General features: G+C 44.7%; 1 protein-coding gene across 5 annotated transcripts in view; it reads left to right on the top strand.

Annotated features, from left to right (window-relative positions):
- CGNL1 (cingulin like 1) overlaps positions 1–22,019 on the top strand; it is a 172,859-nt gene that overhangs the window by 135,005 nt on the left and 15,835 nt on the right. For 4 of the 5 annotated variants that reach the window (XM_069596397.1, XM_069596398.1, XM_069596400.1 and 1 more), the window contains 6 exons: positions 4,452–4,658; positions 5,602–5,706; positions 11,535–11,687; positions 12,583–12,753; positions 16,880–17,041; positions 20,082–20,171. In XM_069596397.1, coding sequence (XP_069452498.1) covers positions 4,452–4,658; positions 5,602–5,706; positions 11,535–11,687; positions 12,583–12,753; positions 16,880–17,041; positions 20,082–20,171 — 888 coding nt within the window. The remainder of the gene's footprint in view (positions 1–4,451; positions 4,659–5,601; positions 5,707–11,534; positions 11,688–12,582; positions 12,754–16,879; positions 17,042–20,081; positions 20,172–22,019) is intronic. The other variant, XM_069596401.1, reaches the window with a different exon arrangement.

Below are 22,019 nucleotides of genomic sequence, written 5' to 3'. Positions count from 1 at the left end.
CTGGAAAATCCCATGGACAGAGGAGCCTGGTGGGCTATAGTCCATGGGGTTGCAAAAAGTTGGCCATGACTGAGTGAACACACATGGTCACGGTCACGGTCACCAGCTGAGGAATGTTTAGGCTGTTTCCACATTTTGGCTACCATGAGCAATACTATTGTGGAGTTTTTGCGCAAGTTTTTATGTAGCCGTATGTTTTCATTTCTCTTAGGTATATATATATAGGAGTGGAATTGTTGGATTCCCTGGTGGCTCAAACGGTAAAGCGTCCGCCCACAATGCGTGAGACCAGGGTTTGATCCCTGGGTTGCGAAGATCCCCTGGAGAAGGAAATGGCAACCCACTCCAGTACTCTTGCCTAGAAAATTCCATGGATGGAGGGGCCTGGTGGGCTACAGTCCATGCAGTCGCAAAGAGTTGGACACGACTGAGCAAATTCACTTTATGATAACCCTTTAAAATTTTGAGCATTTTTTGGAACTGTTTTCCAAAGTGGCCACACCATTTTGCATTCTCACCACCATCATATGAGGGTTCTGATTTCTCTTTGTCCTCCCCACCAGTAGCTATTACTTAAAAAACAAAACAAAACATAATTTTATTTCTTTTTGGCCTCAGAGCATGACATGTAGGATCTTAGTTCCCCAACTAGGGATTGAATTCCCATGCTCTGCATTGGAAGCAAAGAGTCTTAACCACTAGACCACCAGGAGGATCGTCTCATGTACTTGTTGGACTTTAGGAACTGTTTAGAAGCTTGAGAGTGGAGTGAAAATTTATGTTAGCAAGTTGAAGTTCTCTTCAGAGTTATATCAGTAAACCAGAACTCAGTCTATGCCTTCCCACTAAGCATTTAAAAATACATTTCTTTTCTTAATTGGGGAAAAGTTTCTATCCTCAAGTCGGGAAGACCCCATGGAGAAGGAAATGGCAACCCACTCCAGTATTATTGCCTGGAGAATTCCATGGACACAGGAGCCGGGCAGGCTACAGTCCATAGGACTGCAGAGTTGGACATGAGTGTGTGACTAAGTTTCATTTTTTCTTTCATATATATATGGAATATATATATATATATATTCTTTGAAAGATGTCTGTTCAGATCCTTTGGTCATTAAAAAAATTGGGTTGTCTTTTTATTGAAGATTTCTTTATGTATTTTAAATATGAGTTGTTTATCAGATATATGACTTGTAAATATTTTCTCTCTTATTGTGGATTATCTTTTCACCTTCTTGTTATCATTATCATGAAAGGTTTTGATTTTGATAAGATCTAATTTTTTTTTTATTACTTGTGTTTTGGTATTGTATCTTAGAAGCCTTACATAATTCAAGCTCATGATATTTACTCCAGTGTTTTCTTTTAGAAGAGATTTATAGTTTTAGATCTTACATTTAGGTATATGATCCATTCTGAATTAATTTTTATGTGTGGTGTAAGGAAGGGATCTAACTTCATTCTTTTGCATTTGGCTTGGCTCGTTGAGAATCAGTGGACGGGCTGAGTTTTGGACTGTTAGTTTTATGCCCTTGAACTACATGTTTATCCTTAACGTGTGTACCCCTTGCTAACTGTATCTTTGTAGTCTCTTATCTCTTGATGGGAAAGTTAGGCTGTTGCTGTTCAGTCGCTAAGTCTTGTCCAACTCTTTGTGACCCCAAGAACTGCAGCACTTCCTGTCCTTCACTGTCTCCCAGAGTTTGCTCAAACTCATGTCCATTGAGTCAGTGATACCATCCAACTGTCTCATCCTTTGTCTCTCCCTTCTCCTCTTGCCCTCAGTCTTTCCCAGCATCAGGGTCTCTTCCAGTGTGTCAGCTCTTTGCATCAGGTGGCCGAAGTATTGGAACACAGCTTCAGCATCAGTTCTTCCAGTGAATATTCAGGGTTGATTTTCTTTAAGATTGACTAGTTTGGCCTCCTTGCAGTCCAAAGGACTCTTAAGAGTCTTCTCCAGCACCACAATTTGAAAGCATCGATTCTTCATTGCCCAGTCTTCTTTATGGTCCAACTCTCACATCCATACATGACTACTGGAAGACCATAGCTTTGACTATATGGACCTTTGTGGCAAAGTGATGTCTCTGCTTTTTATTAAGCTATCTAGGTTTGTCATAGCTTTCTTTTCTAGGAGCAAGCATTTTTTAATTTCATGGCTTCAGTTACTGTCTGTGGTGATTTTGGAGACCAAGAAAATGAAATCTGTCACTGCTTCTGCTTTTCCCCTTCTGTTTACCATGAAGTGATCGGAGTGGGTGTCATGACCTCAGTTGTTTTTTTTAACGTTGAGTTTCAAGCCAGCCCTTTTACTCTCCTCTTTCACCCTTATCAAGAAGCTCTTTAGTTCCTCTTCACTTTCTGCTATTAGAGTGATATCATCTCCATGTCTCAGGTTGTTGATATTTCTCCTGGCAATCTTGATTCCAGCTTGTGAGTCATCCAGCTTGGCATTTCACATACTATACTCTGCATAGAAGTTAAATAACTGGGGTGACAGTGTATAGCCTTCTCATTCTCCTTTCTCAATTTTGAACCAGTCTGTTGTTCCATGTCTGAATCTAACTGTTGCTTCTTGACCTGCATACAGGTTTTTCAAGAGGCAGGTAAGGTGATCTGGTATTCCCATCTCTTGAAGAATTCTCCACAGTTTGTTGTGATCCACACAGTTAAAGGTTTTAGCGTAGTCAATGAAGTAGAAGTAGATATTTTTCTGGAATTCCCTTGCCTTTTCTATGATTCAGTGAATGTTGGCAATTTGATCTCTGGTTCCTCTGCCTTTTCTAAACCCAGCTTGTACATCACCAGGGTCTCGATTCATGTCCTGTTGAAGCCTAACTTGAAGGATTTGGAGCATAACCTTACTAGCATATGAAATGAGCGCAATTGTCCAGTAGTTTGAACATTCTTTGGCACTGCCCTTCTTTGGGATTGGAATGAAAACTGGCCTTTTCCAGTCTTGTGACCAATGTTGAGTGTCCCAAATTTGCTGACATGTTGAGTGTAGCACTTTAACAGCGTTATCTTTTAAGATTTGAAATAGCTCAGCTGGAATTCCATCACCTCCACTAGCTTTGTTCATAGTAATGCTTTCTAAGGCCCACTTGACTTCACACTCCAAGATGTGTGGCTTTTAAGATGCCGAGCCAAAAAATAAAAGCCCATGTGATATCTGAAATTAACAGTAATCATTCTGTAATTGTTGCCATTCCTTTCAGTTATGGATTGTGGGCTGCACATTCTCATTTTCAGATGAGACTACCTAGAGTTTGCACAAGGAACTGTATCATAATTTAAGCATATTTTAATTTCCATTTTATGTTAGACATTTAAAAAACTTACAAGCACAAATTGCCCTTCATCAAGAGCTGTACATGATTAGGGATCAGGAAAGCAAACTCATTGGTGGTTATAAGACTAGGTTCTAGATTTGTTCTGCTTGAATACATTTCCTCCTACATAAACTTGGACAAGTTCCTCAGTCTACCCAAGTGCGAGTTTCTTTGTCTTTAAGAAGAGTAACCACCTGGGCTTTCCTGGTGGTCCATTGGTTAAGAATCTGCCTGCTAATGCAGGAGACATGGGTTTGACCCCTGGTCTGGGAAGATTCCACACGCAGTGGGGCAGCTAAGCCCACAAGCCAAAACTTCTGAAGCCCACATGCTCTAGAGTCTGTGCTCTGTACAACAGGAGAAGCCACTGCAATGAGAAGCCGCTCAGCACAACTAGAAAGTAGCCCCCGCTTGCCACAACTAGAGAAAGCCCGCGCACAATGAAGACCCAGTGAAGCAAAAAAAAAAAAGAGAATAGCAACCACCTCCTAGAGTTGTTAAAAGGTTGAAATTTCATGTCAAGGACACTGGTATGGTTCTGCAAAACTTTTCTGTAAACAGCTAGATAGTAAATATTTTAAACTTTGGCCCCAAGTCCTGACACAGCTGTTATACCACGAAAGTGGCCATAGATAGTATGTCCCCAAATGGATGCTGCAGAGTTCCAGTAACGCCTGATTTATTTTAAAATTTTATCTGTGTATTTGGCTGCACTGGTTCTTAGTCGTCGCATGCAGGATCTTTGTTGCAGTGCACGAGCTCTCTCTGGTTGCAGTGCTCTGGCCCCCCGGGGGGGCACATGCTCAGTAGTTGCAGCATGGGCTCAGTTAGTTGCTTGGTTGCTCTGTGGCATGTGGGATCTTAGTTCTCCAACCAGGCATTGAACCTGCGTCCCCTGCAATAGAAGCATAGTCTTAACCACTGGACCGCCAGGGAAGTCCTGGCACTTTAGTTTTAATAACGGGTGGTGGGCTGGACCTGTAGTCTGTAGGGTGCTGATCCCTGGCTTAGCATGGTGCCCAGAACGTAGTGGGTTTTAAAAAATGTCAGCCATCCTTGAAGCTGGGAGCTGGGCCTTGACTATGGTTCCCATGCTCACCTGTTCCACGTCTTTACCAGAACGTTGAGGTCCTGGCCAGTCGGAGCAGTACTGCAGAGCAAACCCAGGTTGGGGCAGAGATGCGTGTGAAGGCTCTGCAGGAGGAGAATGAGAAGCTGCGGGGGAGTGTGGAAGAGCTGGAGCGCACTGTGGCTCGGCTGCAGAGGCAGCTTGCTGACCTTCAAGATGACGAGGCCAAAGCAAAGGAGACGCTCAAGAAGTGTGAGGTGAGGCTTGCTGGACCCCCAGCTTGGGCTTGGCAGCCACGGATCCTCCTTTCCTGTGTGAGTGACTTGAGAAGCTGAAAGGGATTTATTATCATAATCAAGTAGGAAAGGTCAAGGTGGCTGTGACTGCCTGTCTGTAAACCATTGCTTTTGTTCCTCTGTGCATGGTGCAAATGGGAGACGGCTTTTGAACAGGCCTGGAACAGGTCTGATGGAGTTGGCGTGGGGAGCTCAGGTGCAGGCACAGGGGTCCTCATTCGCCCAGACATCAGGTGTGCTCAACCTTTTCACACTGAGCCGAGGCCTCCAGACACCCCAAAAGGGCATCTTAACCCTAACATCAGGCCCACTCTCACTCGTGACTGTTTTTCCTTTTTTTAGCAGTTGGTTGATGGATTTGAGGTCACGCAAGTTTTGCCAGATCAGTTGTCTGGTTTTCCAGATCTCTAGCAGTGGGAGACCGTTAGCAAGAGACACGCACTGATAGCTGTGAGAAATGGCAGCTGACAATAAACAGAGAGAAAATAAAAGTGATGGGAGGGGTATTCTAACAGAGGTTTCCCAAATGGTCACCGTTAACATCGCCTGAAAAGCTTTTTCTCAGACTGTGTGCCTGAGCTCATTCACACTTGAGTACTGAGTTGATTCATACTAGAGTTCATTCAGTGTTGTTGCTGATGCTCCTGTGCTGAGAGTGGATATCTGTATCCTCCCCCAGATCGTTTCAGATGACTGGTTTGGATGTTCATTTCTGGTTAAGAATGGCACTGCAGACAGGCACACACATCTGTTTTGTGCTACTGTGGGCCCATGACAGGTGTATGGTGACCGTAGCCCCTGCTGGCTATGTCTGTGGATATCCGCTGCCTGCCTTTCATGGCTGAGTCAGCTTCTTAGGCACAGCACCCATCTGAGTGTGCGTTAACTCCATGTTTCTTTGTAGGGAGAAACTCGGCAATTAGAAGAGGCCCTTCTGCATGCAAGAAAGGAAGAGAAAGAAGCCGTGTCAGCCAAAAGGGCCCTGCAGACTGACCTGGAAGAGGCTCAGGTAGACATTGAGGGTCCTTATCCCCCGACAGAGGAAGCGCGAGAAGGAGGGACATGTCCAGATCGCCACTGGTCCTGTCCTTCCAGGCTGCTCCTTCCATAAAAACCATCATGGACTTCCGACTGTCTCTATGAGCCAGGAGTTCTTTTTATTCACTTGTCTATTTTTGGCTGCTCGCTCTTTGCTGCTGAGTGGGCTGTTCTCTGTTTGTGGTGAGCATGGGCTACTCTCGAGTTGTGTCTTGTTGTTGCAGCGGCCTCTCTTGTTGTGGAGCCTGGGCTCTAGGACTCCTGGGCTTCAGCAGTTGTGGCTCCTGGGCTCTAGAGAGCAGGCTCAGTAGTTGTGGAGCACGGGGCTTAGTTGCTCTGTGACATGTGGGATCTTCCAGGATCAGGGATTGAACTCGTGTCTCCTATATTGGCAGGCAGATTCTTTACCATTGAGCCACCACGGAAACCCCTAGACTGGTGTTTTTTCACCTGGGGGACATTGCAGCAATGTCTGGAGATGTTGGTTGCCACGGTTGGGGGGATGCTACTGGCATCACGTGATTGGAGGCCAGGGCTGCTGCTCCCTATCCTGCACAGCCCAGGACACCCCCACAGCTGTGAAGCACCCAGATTTCAGTAGTGCTGGGGCTGAGAAGTCCTCCAGACATGGAAGAGCCTGGCAGCTTTCCAAAGATAAAATGCGAACTGTGTGAGAAGGCCAACAGAATCAGTCCCCAGGGCACTGTGGAGTCGCTCTGTGGCAGAAGCCGATTTCCTCTCTCCTCTGGGCAAATGGATGCCTCAGAGCACAGTCCTTCAAGAGGGCTATTAAACGAAGCCCGAGGAAGTCATTTCCTTGAGACTGGATAGCTATCTGTATTCAAAATCAGCAGATTCTTAGAAAATTAGTTTTTCCCATTTGAAGGTTAGAAAGATTGTTTGAAGTATGTTCTTTAAAAAAAAAAAAAAAAGCAAAGTCTGCACTGAGGTTCTGAATCGACTTTGCCCAGTGACCTCAGTGTGATTCAGGTATGTCCTTCTTTCTACCTGCTCTGGAATTTTAAAGAACCAGCAGCATCATGCATTCCTCAGGTGAGTTTCTGAGGAGGTAAAAGCCAGTTGTTTTTGAGCAGCTGTCTTAGAGGAGTCTGTTAAAGTGTTTCCTTAGGACTTGTGTGTCTGTAAGGGAGGGTGAGGCAGGGGCACATGAAAAGTGTCAGGAGCTGAGTCAGGATTCAAATTTGTAAATGCCCTATTGCAGCTTTCCTTTCATATACAGCATCATCTCCTCAGGGCTAGAGGCGTGTGTACCGGGGTTCACTCAGGTCAGCCACAGCTCGGGAGCCCTCACCCCCAAATCTGCACCTTCTCTTGGCTTTGGACAGAGACCTTGTTCTTGCCTGCAGTAAAGTCTGTATTTTCTTCATTTTGGTGTCTTAGCTTTGGATTTCTTTTTCTTTCTTTATTAATCTAGATCTTTTGTTACTAACCCTTGTTCGGTTGATTTTGTGTGAACGGCAGTTGCCCTGTGCTGCTGTTTAAGGCTTGTGGTGGCCAGAACCCAGCAGTCAAAGTGCAGGGTTTACATCTCTGAGCTTGGGGACAGAAAGAGGAAAAACATTTGTATTCTGTGGGGGGCAAAAATCTGCACTTTTGTGTCATATCCACACCAGGCTCTGGGTACAGCTTCTACAGGCTCTGTCTTTATCATCCTTTTATCAAACCAGAAACTTTCACACAGAAGGAGGTGGTTCACCAGCTGTGAATCTGCAGCTCACAGCTAATTCAGTGGAAAGAACAGATGATGGCCTCAAGGTCTAAAGATCTTAATGTGATCCCTGCTGGCCTCTACCTCCAGATCTCCATCCCTGCCTTCAAAATTATCCCTGACGGGTTACTTTTGTTCAGGCTTGTTTTCCCAGTGGTGTTGAGATGGTGAGACTGCTTCAGGCGGCATGTGGCTGTGCTAACCACTGGCAGCATAATCCGGCAGGAATTTTAAGAGGGTCCCCCAATCTCACCATCGTTATCTGAATTATCTTGTTTCAAAAGTAGTGCTATGAAAAACACACTATCACTCAAAACTACTTTGCTTTTTCTCAATTTGGGGACCAAACAGTCATTCCTTTAGTTCATTCTGCATGCCTCTCCCAAAACTGACAATCAAAAGGGAGCTTAACCCTTAGAAGAAGAGGAGAGAGTAACTTTTTTTTTCCTTTTTCCCACATAAGCACTTTATATTTCAAATTTTTTGTGCCTTTAGCAATCTGCTGCATCTTCATGTGTGATAAATATATTTCTTGACATTGTAGGTGAAGACCTTGTGAACTTCAGTTCAGTTCAGTCGCTCAGTCGTGTCCAACTCTTTGTGACCCAATGAATCACAGCACGCCAGGCCTCCCTGTCCATCACCAACTCCCGGAGTTCACTCAGACTCACATCCATTGAGTCAGTGATGCCATCCAGCCATCTCATCCTCGGTCGTCCCCTTCTCCTGCCCCCCTCCCTCCCAGCATCAGAGTCTTTTCCAATGAGTCAACTCTTCGCATGAGGTGGCCAAAGTACTAGAGCCTCAGCTTTAGCATCATTCCTTCCAAAGAAATCCCAGGTCTGGTTTATTCTGGCTCAGTCAGACAGAGCAGGAGTTCTTAAAGGGGATACTATTCTTGGTTTACTTCAGCCCAGCCACTTGGGTGAGGATTGGGCTGCTGTGTAAAGCTGTTTGTACTGCGTTCATGACAAAGATGCCTCTTGATTACCTTGAGAAATGGCTTCTGCAGATGAGGGGGCCATAGTTCTTTTCTTCAGGGAAGGGTGATGATGATATATGTTCTATTTGCCTGTACCTCCCACCCTAGCAGACTTCTGTGTACTGAGACCACGGAAGAAGAAAGCCGCCACGCTTGTCACAGTCTGCGGTTAACGTGTGTCAAGGGCTCTGAGATCCAGTTCTCTTTGATCAAGCCTCCCATTCCCTCAAGCCCTTCTGCTCACCTGCCACATAGTTATTGTTAATACGGACTGATGGAGGTGTTGCTCAGCCATACAGTAAAAGGCTTTGCATCTACTGAGATAATGGCCCCCAAGCTCAAGGGCACTCACTGTACGTCTACCAGCCTTGTGTTCTGGATTCTCCACTCTGACAGATTTTCCTCAAATTTTGTCCCAGTGTTGGTCAAGAGACTTGTACGGCTGGTCTCGGAAATGCAGTCACTGTAGCTACAGAGCATTTCACACCTAACTTCTAAATGCAGAGTCGCCGAGTTCGCTGCTTTTCATGTGAATTTGGGACATATTTTCTCAGCAGTGACTTATTAGTACCTATTTCTTGAATCTCTGAAGAGGCAGAGCATTGTTTAAACAGCATTTCTACACTTTTGAGTATATCAGAATTATCTGGGTAAAACTTTCAAAGGCGAATGTGTGGGCTCCACTCTAAGAAAAATTGTGATTCCATCAGAAAGGGCTAGACTCTCCATTTTACATAAGGAGTCCACCACCCTTGCTTGGTGATTCTGATATAAGAAATCTTTAGATCACTTTTGGGGATAGGAGTTAATTTGCAACCACAGAGTTTTTTTATCCTATACCTAATAGTGAATCTGGATTATGAGACATACTCAGATAAAAAATCTCTTCCTTGCCCTTCTAGATCTTACTGCCGTGCAATAGAGGCAAGCATGCAAGAAATATTTAAAAAATGATTTAGCAAAATTATTTTTCTAGGCAAATGTGTATGTGTTAAAGTTGGGACGAGGTGTGTTGGTCAAGCCCAGCTCAGATTGTTTGCATCTCAGGAGTTTCCAGTAGCACAGGAGCAGAGCCGGGGCCAGGGAAGCGGGTATTGGTAGCGGAACCCATCCTGAGCCAAAGGTAAAGCAGAAGAGCTCTCACCATGTGGGAGCTGAATGGAGTCAAGGCTGGCTTGTCTTTTGGCCTGGAGCCCCTGAGATTTGGAATCCAAAAGGAAGAAAGAGAGGCTGGGGGATCTGTAGGGGTAGGGGTGGAGTCGTATCCTGGCATTTCTATGGGAAGGTGATGATGTCCCCCTGTGAGTGGTGGTTTAGTCACTAAATCGTATTTGACTCTTTTTAGGCTTCATAGACTGTAGCCCTCCAGGCTTCTCTGTCCATGGGATTCTCCAGGCAAGAACACTGGAGTGGGTTGCCATTCCCTTTGCCAGGGGATGTTCCTGACCCAGGGATCGAACCTGAGTCTCCTGCATTGGCAGGCGGACTCTTTACCACAGAGCCACCAGGGAAGCTGGTATCCCTCTGTATTTGTTATTTTCCAAGAATTGACATTCTGAGATACCTGTTCCTGAGAGTTTGCTCCCACGCAGTGGAACCATACCTCACTTACCTTGCCCTGTGTGCTGCCCCTTGCTCTCGACACACTAAATCAACCACAAACATGAGTCCCAGGGTTGACCCGACCCTCCGTCTGGTGTGAGCCACACTGACCGTGGTCGCTCTCAGTCCTGCTCATTGCCCCACACTGAACTCCTGACTCCCTCCTTCCATCCGCTCTCCCCAACTGCTTTTTTTGACGTTGGTTCCTTGCAGCAATTAACTGCAGTGGCCTGGCTGTGCTGGCTAGTTTCTCTGAGCACAGTCCTCCACAGGTGGCTTTTTGGCCCCAGGCCATGTGGCTGGCCAGTGGATCTGTTCCAAAACTTTGGAAACCAGAAGCGCCTGAAGTGCTTTGTGATTTCAAAATGCCTGAGTTACTGCATGTGACTGCAGCTTATAACCTGTTAAGCACTGTACAAATATAACCATTGTCCTTATACAGCCTCTGCAAGGACACAAGACTTGAGTAGGTCCCAAACAGTACCTGTACTAACTCACATTCAGCCCTCAACGCTTGATGCCATTTTTCTTATGATATAGCTGTGTTTGGGTTACGCTCCGCTATTCTAAGCTGTGCCCCTTCATGATATCTTTATGCCACAGCTCTTCATTCTTAGCCATTTAAAGAAGCTACTATAGTGTTCCTAAGATACCTTAGGGTTTTTTCTTTCTTTTAGAATTGCATGTCCTTTTTTCTTTACATAAAGGACATCAATCTGTATAATGTTGTGAGATGAGAGCCACAGAGGAACCCAGGGGAAATATTGCACCCAAGATGTTACATTTTGTAAGAAGTACTAATATTTGGTGTGATTCACTAAGTAACCACTCATCTGTCTTTTTCCTAATAAGTGTGTCTTCTATTACGTACCTCCTGTCCACAGGCTCCTCAGCCCGTAGATTGCCAGATTCCTTCTCTTCTGTGTGTGAGTCCATCTCAGGGATTGTTGATTATAACTCCCCCTACCCAAGGAATCTTGGCCCATGGGACAATTCCTCTTTCCTTATAGTTTCATTTTTAGCTATTTTAATTGTAAGAACCATCTACATAGCAGAGACAATGCTGGAACATTTGGTGCAATGCTGTATATCACAGGATGTGAATTGCCGCATGGGTCGAAGTTAGTCTTCTGTATAACTTCCCCGCGGTTTTTGAGCATGAGCTCTGCCAGGTTTTTGGATACTGTCCTGAATCGCCATCCCCAGCAGCCTTGGCCGTTTTCTGTATTTCTGTAATGCATCCTTTATCTGCTCCTTCATTCCTGCCTGTGTTTTTGGTGAAGTCAGCTTCCATTTTGGTCCCTAAATTTCAGAGCTGACAATATCCTTGTGTCTCTGAAAGGGCTTTATTTAGATCCTTATCCTTATCAGTGATGTAGCAGGTCTGATTGCTTTGTGGTGTGGCTATGAAACTCCCTTTGCCACCCGCCCCTGCAGCTGCCCTGGCAGGTAGGTGACAGGACTGTCCTTTCCTTGCCATCTGCAGAGAAATCTGAGCCGGGCCACCCAGGAACAGAAGCAGTTGTCTGAGAGGCTCAAAGACGAGGCCGAGCAGAAGGAGCAGTTAAGGAGACTGAAGAATGAGATGGAGAATGAGCGATGGCACCTTGACAAGACCATTGAGAAGCTGCAGAAGGAGGTACGGGGCAGGCGTTGGGGAGGGCATGGGGCCCAGCCCCTTCACCCCCCACCGTGCTGGAGGGCCTGACAGAGCTGAGCAGACCTGCAGTGTGTCTCAGCACGAATGTGTCTGGGATTTGCAGATCCCCTGAAGCAGCTCTTCAGGCCTGTTGATAGTTCCAGTTACAGAGAAACTAGTTAGAGAATACCCCCTGGACCCTGGGCCCAGTTCCTCTCATCCCTTACCCAAAGAAGCCTGGCATTGTCCGTGCAGATGTCGCGGATGGTACCTCAATCAGAACCTCTGCCTTTGTGCGTAATCGATGTACTTGCTTCACCTTTCTTGTCCAGGAGCGTGAAAGGCAGTTTTAAAGCCCAGTAGTCGTGGCTTCTCTGCTCCCCTCTACCCTAAAACATCCAGAAGGGGAAAGGCACAGAGCCAAATGGACTCCCCATATTCTAGAAGCTTCCCTGAACACTGGCCAGTTTCTGGCATCTGCTCTGTGTCAGTTTACCAGCTCACTCATATCTAAGTAGAATTCTGTCTGCATCGTCTTAATTTTGACAACAACCCTGCAAAGGTATAGATTATGCCTTCAGTGTTTTTAATGAGCACACTGCAGAGGCCCAGAGAGGGCGAGTAATGCGCCAGTTGTATAGCTGGTAAGTGGCAGAGCGAGAATAGGACCCAGGACCCAGAATCTAGCTCCAGAGATAGGCCTATTCATGTCGCCATGCAACTTGCACGTTAGAGGCGGCTGATCTGGGCAGACCATGATCTGTAGACTTTGGGGGGCTAGAAGAGGAGGTGTGTTGAGATGGGGTGCAGGCCTAACTCCCAGGCTCCGGATGGAGCCTCATGGCTGGGGTGGGGTTGGGGTGGGGCAGGGTTCACACCTGTGTCACTTCTCCAGATGGCCGACATTGTCGAGGTGTCCCGCACATCAACGCTGGAGCTCCAGAACCAGCTGGATGAATACAAGGAGAAAAATCGCAGGGAACTTGCGGAGATGCAAAGACAGTTGAAGGAGAAAACTCTAGAGGCAGAAAAGTCCCGTCTGACTGCCATGAAGTTGCAGGATGAGGTAATAATGGTTGACCAGAGCAGTCCTGGCTTACCTGTGTTCAGAATCTGCTTTGAAACTCTTCCAGGAGAGGCTGGGGTAGATTCTTGTTTTCTTTTTTTCCTGCTGCCTTGCCACACAGCGTGTTCGATCTTTGTTCTCTGACAGGGGATTGAACTTGTGCCCCCTACACTGGAAGTGCAGAGCTCTAACCACTAGACAACCAGGGAATTCCCACTGGGGTAGATTCTTAAGACAGCATTTGAGCTTGGTTCTCAGGATGGTTGCATCAGGGCAGATGGCATTCTAAGACACAGAGGACTCAGGGCCTCTGACGTGAAATTGACACAACTTTAGTTTGTGTAATTAAGCCAAGATATTCTGCCTAAAAAAGCTTAGCGGCTGTTTATGGAGCACCAGTGGTGTGCCCAGCTGTGTCTAAATGATTCATATGTGGTAATGTTTTAATTCAATCCTAGAACAAAGATTAAAGTAATCAGAGGTTTTTTTTTTTTTTTTTTTGCCATTGGCTTAAAATTACATGGACTTTCATTGCAGTAGAAGTGGTGGATAAGAGTTTCAGAACAGCAATAATGGAAACAGAGAGAAATCTTCAGGAATTTATGAGTACTGAAAGTAGTAAAGTGTATTCTTGGTTTTATATTTAAGAATAATAGAGCAAAGTAACCCAAATGTTAGCTCCCTTACGTCTTGACTTCTGAAGAACTGTGAATAATAAAGGGAATGTTTTTGATTATTTTAATGGAAAGCTGAAGGCTCTAAAATGCCAGTACCATGTAAGCTGATTTCTACTCTGCCTCCTGCCAGCTAGATGACCTTGAGCAAGTTGCTCCAGTTTTCTGAGCATCTGTTTCTGCATCTTTAAAAGTGTACAAAATAATAATGATTCAATAATTAAATGAGGTAACGTGAAACTGTATGGCAAAGGATATGTGTATCCTGAACACTAATACTTATAATTCTAAAGCTTGCCTTTTCTTTTTTTTCCATAAGCAGTACCAAGAGCACTAAGATTCCATAGGAAAACAAATAATTTTTCTTTAAAAAGCAAACTTTTATTATCTTTGATGATCAAAGAAAGGTCATTCATGAGTCAGTGCTGAAACTGTGTGAAAGAACAATGGATATTTATTGCAGGTTTCTAGACTACTTCTGAAAGGACCCTCATAACAGATCTCCTCTGGTCTAGGGTCTCAGTAAGAACTGAAATTAGCATATTGATAGCACAGTTCTCTTTGGCACTGAAAAACAATCATTTTCATAGCAACTGGGTGAGAGGATTCAGATACTTGCCAGAACACCAACAAATATTTGTACGCTGCTTTGATTTCAGAAAATTAGTGTCACAGTGACCCTTGTCCAGTGCTTTCCTTTTGCTTTTTGTATAATGGTTAATGCTGCTAAAATCTTCAGATTGGAAGGAACCTTAGGGACCCTTTAGTTAGATAAGGAAACTAAGATCCAGAGAGATTAGTTAGGGCCAAATGGAGACCAGTGGTGTTTGTAAAAGGGCAGTAATTCAAAAAGAGTTCCTTAAGATGAAAACAAAGACTGTACTTCCTTCCTGTTCTCACTAGTCTAGCCTTGTGAGACAGTGTTTCCATCTGAATGGCAGAAACAGACACCTCCTCCTTCTAGAAGGAAACTACAGTCAGAAACCACCCTGAGGGTGCTGAAGTCATGGAGTTGTTTGAAACAAAAGTGAATTAATAAGCCAGGATCACACGGGATTCTTAAAAAACTCAACTCTGTTCACCACCCTCCGTCCCGTTTTGGTTGTACTTGGTTAAAGCTCTCAATAAACAGGAAAAGCTGCAAGGGTCTTTGCACCTTGAGTGCTGTAGTACTGCCTCATTCACTTTGAGAGAAACAGGCCTTTTACCTTTTTTACCTTTGACACAGAGCTAGAAAAGTTCTGATGAAGATCATCTTTAGAGAATTAAGACTAGAGTTCACTGTTGCATTTATTTTCTAAATCCCCCTTCGCCAAGGGCAGTGTTTAATAACTTTTAAAGTTAGCACTGGTAGGTTCAGAAGTTATTTGTCTGCTTCATGATTCCAGACACTGTACTGCTTATTGTCTTGTGCATGTCCCTCTCGGATACTCTCAGTTATGGTAGAGCTCTTGGTGGATGCTAGGGACCGAGGGCATCAAAAGGCAGGAACGGGCTGGATGTTGGAAAGGATACCAAGAAGGAAATGTGAGCTGTACCATTACCTATCAGTCTGACTCTAAAACCCCCGTGCTTTGGGCAGGGTATGACCTCATTTGAGTCTCAGGACAGCTTGTTAAGATAGATTTATTGATACATTTATCATAATATTGCAAATCAGGACACTGAAGCACAGAAGATTTTTTAAAGACTCTTTTATTTGGAGAGTTGTTTTTTTTTTTCATGTCCTGGAGCATCTCTGTATCCAAAGAATGTCTCATCATCCTTTTTCCATGGAAGGATTTTCATTTTGTGCTTTCCGTTAGTCACCACTGACACCAGCCTAGTCTTTATCAGGAGATGTCTTTGTCAAGACTGTGCTGTTCTCGCAGAAGTGTCCGATGTTCCTGTTAGCCTCCAGGAGGCAAACACAGTTCCTAGTCTTCCCTCGGGGCTTCCTAAACTAGCTTAACCTGTTGAGTCCCCAAAAAAATTGTCTTTGAGGCTTCCCCACGTTTCTGTGAAAACCCCTCCCAAAGGCTGGTATTTCTTTTTCTTTTTAATATTTAATTACATACCAGCCTCTCAGCAAAGTGTGTTTTTAAAAATAATTTTATTTATGTGTTTTGGGCAGTGCTGTGTCTTCATTGCTGCGCTTGGGCTTCAGCAGCTGCGATGTGAGGGCTTCAGGAATTGTGGCTTGCAGACTCTAGAGCGCAGGCTCAGTAGTTGTAGCTCGTGGACTTAGTTGCTCCACGCCATGTGGAATACTCCCAGACCAGAGATCGAACCGGTGTCCTCTACATTGCAAGGTGGACTCTTAACCACTGGACCACCAGGGAAGCCCCAAAGCTGTTACTCTTTATTGGAGTTTGCCATTTGCTTTCATAAAGGAAATTAACCCATATAGTCTGTTCCCGAGACTGTGTTTTCCACCTGTTATCCTGAACCACCTCCAGGAGGGACGCTGAGAAATAAACAGACAGCCTTCACTGAATCAGTCCACAGAGATATTTAAGGAACACCTACTGTGTGCTGAGGTGCCTAGTCCCCTTGGGGAGATTTCAGAGGAGTGGAAAACACGGCAGCTCTTGGGAATGAAGCTCGTTGTCTCTTACACTTTCTTCAACACTGTCAGTTCAGTGCCACCTTGTGGAGGGACAAAACGCTAAATTATGACAACTGATAACATACTCTTTTAGAAAGCAGTGGTTTTCTCTTAATTTGTTTATAGTAATAGATTTTGTGCCTGCAGGTTGCTTTGGAGTCATGATTTTAGCATTTATTTTCCCTTCACTTTAAACCTCTATTGAGAGGAACCTATTACAGGTGAGCAAGATTATGCTCTGGGAGGTGCTAACTTAGTTCAGGGGCTTTCAAGTATCTTTGAGCATGATCTGCCTTAAGAAGGATGTCTTGCCTTGTAACACAGTAATGCATGCATCCATACAAATGTATTAGTATCTAGCAGAAATGTTTCAGCAAACAATGTTTGCTTGTACTACTATGATATTTTTTTCCGTTTTTATATAGTCCTGGCCAACATCAACTGAATTGAATGTATAACCCAATGGGGTTTTTCTCTGTAGCTGGAAAATGGCTTCCTTTTTGAACGATTTTTGTTGAGGGAGGATGTGGACCATTTTTAAAGTCTTTATACTAAATTTGGTACAGTATTGCTTCTGTTTTATGTTCTGTTTTGTTTTTGTTTTTTTGGCCTGGAGGCATGTGGGATCTTAGCTTCCTGACCAGGGATCAAACCCACAACCCCTGCAAACCAGGGAAGTCCTCAAGGCTTGTTTTTTTTACAAAAGAGGAAACTGAGGCCCAGAGGGAGGTGGTGCTTGCCCAGGGGTTTCTGACCTCCAGCATAGCGGGAGCCGCTGTATCCTCTCCGGGGTCAGCCTGTCTACTCATGAGAGCTCTGTGCTCCTACGTGCCCAGATAAACACCCCCGTATCACCTCATTCTAGATGCGACTGATGGAGGAAGAGCTACGGGACTACCAGAGAGCTCAGGAAGAAGCGCTCACGAAAAGGCAGCTTCTAGAGCAGACACTCAAGGACCTGGAGTACGAGCTGGAGGCAAAGAGTCACCTCAAGGATGACCGAGGCCGACTCGTCAAGCAGATGGAGGTTTGTGGGCAGCCGGGGTCTGGGGAGATGAGCATGGGACAGAAGGGAAGCAGCAGCCTTTTTGCGCACACCTCAGGCTTTGGCAAGTCTTTGGTTTTTTATTCTCTTGCGCAATCAGATGTCTGTAAAGTCATTTCTTTCTTTTGCTGTGCTGGGTCTTCATTGTGGTGCATGGGCTTTTTGGCAGCACGTGGGCTTAGTTCTCCTGTGGCATGTGGTGTTTTAGTTCCCTGACCAGGGATCAAGCCCAAGCAGATTCTTAACCACTGGACCACCAGGAAAGCCCCTAAAGTCACTTCTTGATTTGAAGAAGAAGCCGGGTAGTTCATAGATTCATAGGATGTCAGTGTTGGAAGGAATGATGGAAATCGTTTATTGTAGTGTCATCATTGTCTTGAAGAGGAAGCAAAATCATCCAGAGGAGATTAGATGATTTTTCAGAAGGGCACATAGATAGGGCACAATGGATAGTTTGTTGCTTTGGGTAGTACTTCCGACTGCAAAGGAGACAAGGCGGCTGTGAAGACAGAGGGGCTCAGCCATGCCTTGGGTCCAAACCGCCCAACACCTAGGGACACCCACATGCTCCGCTTTTGTTCCCCAGATTCTGGCGCGTTTTCTTACAGAGGGTCCAGCTTTGCCAAAACAAGCAGCAGACTGGCTCAGGTCTCCTTTGGATAACCGTGTATACATAGTCCAGGATAGTCTATCAGAAAGTGCTCAGTGGGGTGATGTGTTTACAAGATGAAAACAACACACTAGAAAAAAGGGGGTAATAGAATCCAAATTTGAACATTTTACCAAGAAAGACAGGAAGAAACTTAACATCAGTCCAGCTGAACTTACAAAATGAATTTACAAGAACAAAACCCAGCCCAAATCAGAAACCCTACCCCAAACCCAAACCAGAAACATCCACCCCCTACTCCCACACACAGCCCACATCCCAGTGGAATTTGAAGAGGAAAAGAAACACTTAAAAATCAGACCTATGGGAAAAGTTAACATTGTCAAGGTTTTGATAAAAGTCAGACAGTGTTCAAGGCCAGGAAGAGATAGCTGGAATTTAAAAGCTATGGAATTCCTGATTTCTACTTTGCAAATAAATAGAAATAACTTTTAAACCTCCAGGGGACTTAGTAGCGGTTTATATCTAGGAAGTGATGTTTCAACCATTAACAATTTTATTAGATCAGCCCTTTTGGAGGCTTAGAATTACTTGGTTATGGTTTTATCTTTTTTGTTTTTTTTCAAGATTGCAATATATATTTTCCCAGTGTCCTGGTTCTAATCTCATTAGGGGAGGTCATTTTAGGCAAACTAAGGTCAACCCAGGTAACTACGAAGTGATTATTCTGCGGCTCAAACAATCTGGTTAAAAACAAGCTAAAGCTTTGTCAGGCAGTGATGTGAAAACCTTTGGTGTAATGACCCGTGGCCTGATCCCCTGAAGTCTCCCGCTGGGTTCTATATAGTATGAATTGTAGGCAGGGAGAGAACTCTGTGAAGAGGTGCTTTTAGTCAACCATTGAGTCATCAGGTCGTCTCCTTCTAGAATATTCTGACTATAAAAAACATATTCCGTTTACTAACTCAAGGTCTAGAAGCAGTGGCATAGCTAAGCTTCATTTGCCCCTGTGCAGTATTTTAGCTGTTTTTCCATTAAGCATGAATGAACAGCTCTCAAGACCCCACCAATGAGGCACACCAGAGGGTGCTTTCTCCCCTAAGAGGCCACTGGCAAGACTGTCTTGCTGTGACTAATATCTTGCTTATTCCTTCACTAGCACTTAATAGATTAATTCTTAGACTCAAGAGCTCTCTCATTAATGAGCCTGTAAACTCAGAAACTCAGGTGCCTGTTTTCTCCTGGGAGACAGGTCTTCGGGTTCTCTGTAGGTTTTGCTCACAACAGAGAAGGCATTCACAGACATTGAGTCATTCACGAGAGTTCAGTGAGTTTTATTTTTGGTGCACATGGAGGCTCGTCAGCCAACTTTGACAATTGCAGAGACAATATTTATGTACGGATGCTGCAGGCTCCCATAAAAGCTTAAAATGCTGATTGCTTTTAGTGTGCCTGCCTCATGGCTCTGACTTAATCTGGATGTATGACACATTGGTTGGTGACAGGAGAAATGCATGGACCAACCCCACAGCCTCCCCCATTCTAGGTGGGGTGGTTTGTGTTTGAAGCCTTTTTTTTTTTTTTTCGGTACACAAAGCTAATTTGAAGTGCTTTTCTCTTAACGTTCAGTGGTGTTTAACTTAGGAGCCTGCAAGGAAGACAGAAATAACTATTTCTTTGTATGATGGGTGGTTTAGCAGAATAGGCCAACACTGTCTTTATGTTACTCTGCTGGGGACTTGGGACTATACCATCCTTTATGAGGTTCCTAGAAGGAAAAGGCAGATGCGAAAGCCTGCTTCAGACACTATTCCTGTGACGGTCTTAGAAACCCTGAGCAGGAGAGAGGAAGAACATTGTCCTGATACACTCAGGGTTTCTGGCATTTGTCTCAAAAGTGTCCCAGAGAAAGTTGTTGGGTATTTTGGTAATAAGATGGAGAACTGGAAATTAGATTGGAAATAAACTCATATACAATTGAGGGAAAAAAGAGAACATTGTCCTTAGTTTTACAGTATTTAGAGAAGAATGCCTTGGATGGTATCCTAGTTTCCACATTGTCTTTTAACAGGTAACATATGCCTGTTAGACTTAGGTAGATCTATGTAAAATTAATGATTCATAAAGAAAAAAAAAAAGCTTGAAGGGAATATAAAATATCCTCAGTGGGGCAGTTTTTTTTCTCCTTTTATGTGTTTTCTAGATGCACAATTACATTATAAAAGCCATAAAACAGGTTTTAAAAGATATACTTTGCACGGTATGAGAAAAAGACACATCCTTTTGCCAAACTCTAATTCATGGTGCTCAGCTCTGATGTCCCTGTGGTATTGTGCAAGGCAGGGCAGTCCTTGCTCCTAAAAACTTGGTCAGTGCAAGTTAAGTAGGCTGTGTTTGTAACTTCCTTCTCAGGACAAGGTGTCTCAACTGGAGATGGAGCTGGAAGAAGAAAGAAACAACTCGGATTTGCTGTCTGAGAGGATCACCCGGAGCAGGGAACAGGTACTGTTCTGTCGCTGAGTGATGCGTGGATCATCCTGCATGGAAAAGGAAATGTGAGAGGTTAACCCTGAGGATTTGGCTGGTGGAGGGGGAGAAAGTCCATGGCTTATGGAAATCATGGAAGATGGGGCGAACCACTATAAGGGAGGTGAAATATATACCGTGAAGTGTGTAGAATGAAAGTTTCCAGAGTGGCTATGGAAAACAGTCTCTTAGTCACAACAGGCAAAGTGCTTTTAGAGCTGAGGCTCGAAGAATCATGAGTTCAGCAGGCAATTGTATGAAATTTGGTGGCTACCACTGTATTAGTGCCATTGGAAGTAAATGATACGATGCAGCCTGTTCCTTTAAGAACTTTGCCAATGAGTTAGCAGTGCATACATCTGTGAGGCGTTCATAGCATAGTAACAGTGCCGTGCAAGTGAGTGATTTTTGCAGTTTTCAATCGGCAGGAGTTGCATTGATACCTGATCCTTCCAGGAACACTGGGAGGCAGCCAGGGACAGTTCGCACTTTCCTCACACTGTAGATAATGGAACTGATTTTCCGAACTACACTTGGTATGATCCCAAGGTTTTGGGGGTTTGTTTCTGTTTTTTTAATTAAGGTTCAGAGTGCCTCAGTCGTATCCTGGGGATGGGGTGTCACGTCACTAGGGAGCGGTAGGTCTAAGAGTATGTCATCCATCATTATTTGCTGTTGGTGGTCAGCCTCTCAGTTGTGTCCAACTCTTTGTGACCGCCTGGACTGCAGCATGCCAGACTCCTCTGTCCTCCACCGTCTTCTGAAGTTTGCTCAGATTCATGTCACCAGGCACTTAAAACAGCCTTGCAGCCCCCAAATATCAGACAAACTGAACCAGAGGTGGTTGCCTCCCTTGGCTCAGCTGGTGGCCCGACCCTAACGAAGCTCCTCACTCAAATCCATTTATTTTAGCCTCTTCTCTTTCCTCCCAGTATGGTTCATGGAGAATGGAACTGCTGTCTGTGATCTGGTCAAAGTTGAAAGTATTTTCCCTGAGCTGAGAACCTAAAGCAAGCCTGGGGAGGACATAGAGGGAACCTACTTGTTTTATGGAAAAGAATCCCTGTTCAGCCTCCTGCACTGACCTCATGTAGCTGTAAGGAAGCCCCAGCCTCTCTGAGTGAAGCTTCTAAGATCCAGACAAATGAGACTGTTTGTCCAGGAGATTTTTGAAGTCTTTCTGAATTCTGACATTGAAATGCTGTGAGAGGATTTTATAAAATTAAGTGCCTGAGTCACCCTTTAACTCTTTTCTTCTCCCCCCCCCGGGTCTGTGTTATGTCCTTGCAAAGATGGGTTTCACAGATGTCTCTAGTCTTTTTGCGATATTTGTTCTATTTTCATCATTTCTCTTTGTTCTCACTGCCCTCTCTGGGGTAGGGAGGGTAAAGCCCGGTGTCTGTTAAAGTGGAGAGACTGAGCGTTATGTTCAAACTGCTGTAGGGGTTACTGAAACAATAAAACAAACCCCTGAGACAAGTGAGGCCTCCTGATGGGAGTTCTCTCCTGGCCTATGCTGCCTTTGGATTTGTGAGGAAGGGTAGATAATGGGTTGATTAAAGATACCTGCCTTACAGGAGACCATTTCCTTCTCTCTCAAAGTCAAGGTGAGAATCTGAGGCTTGCTTCTTGCCTCTTAAAGGTCCAAGGAAGGGCTCTGGGTGTAGATGAGGGGGCCTTGATTCTGAAACCATTTCAGTCCATGTAGGTTAAATTCTAGGGATGTGCTGGTGCCTTTCTGCCAGAATGAGAAAATGGGAAAGTTCTAAACCTAAGACTTCCCTCCGCCCCTCAAATGCAGCTCTGTGACAGCTCCTTCACAGG

The sequence above is a fragment of the Ovis canadensis genome, chromosome 7 (assembly GCF_042477335.2).
Source record: "Ovis canadensis isolate MfBH-ARS-UI-01 breed Bighorn chromosome 7, ARS-UI_OviCan_v2, whole genome shotgun sequence".
NCBI lineage: Eukaryota > Metazoa > Chordata > Mammalia > Artiodactyla > Bovidae > Ovis > Ovis canadensis.
This window is presented reverse-complemented; position numbering and strand designations above follow the sequence as displayed.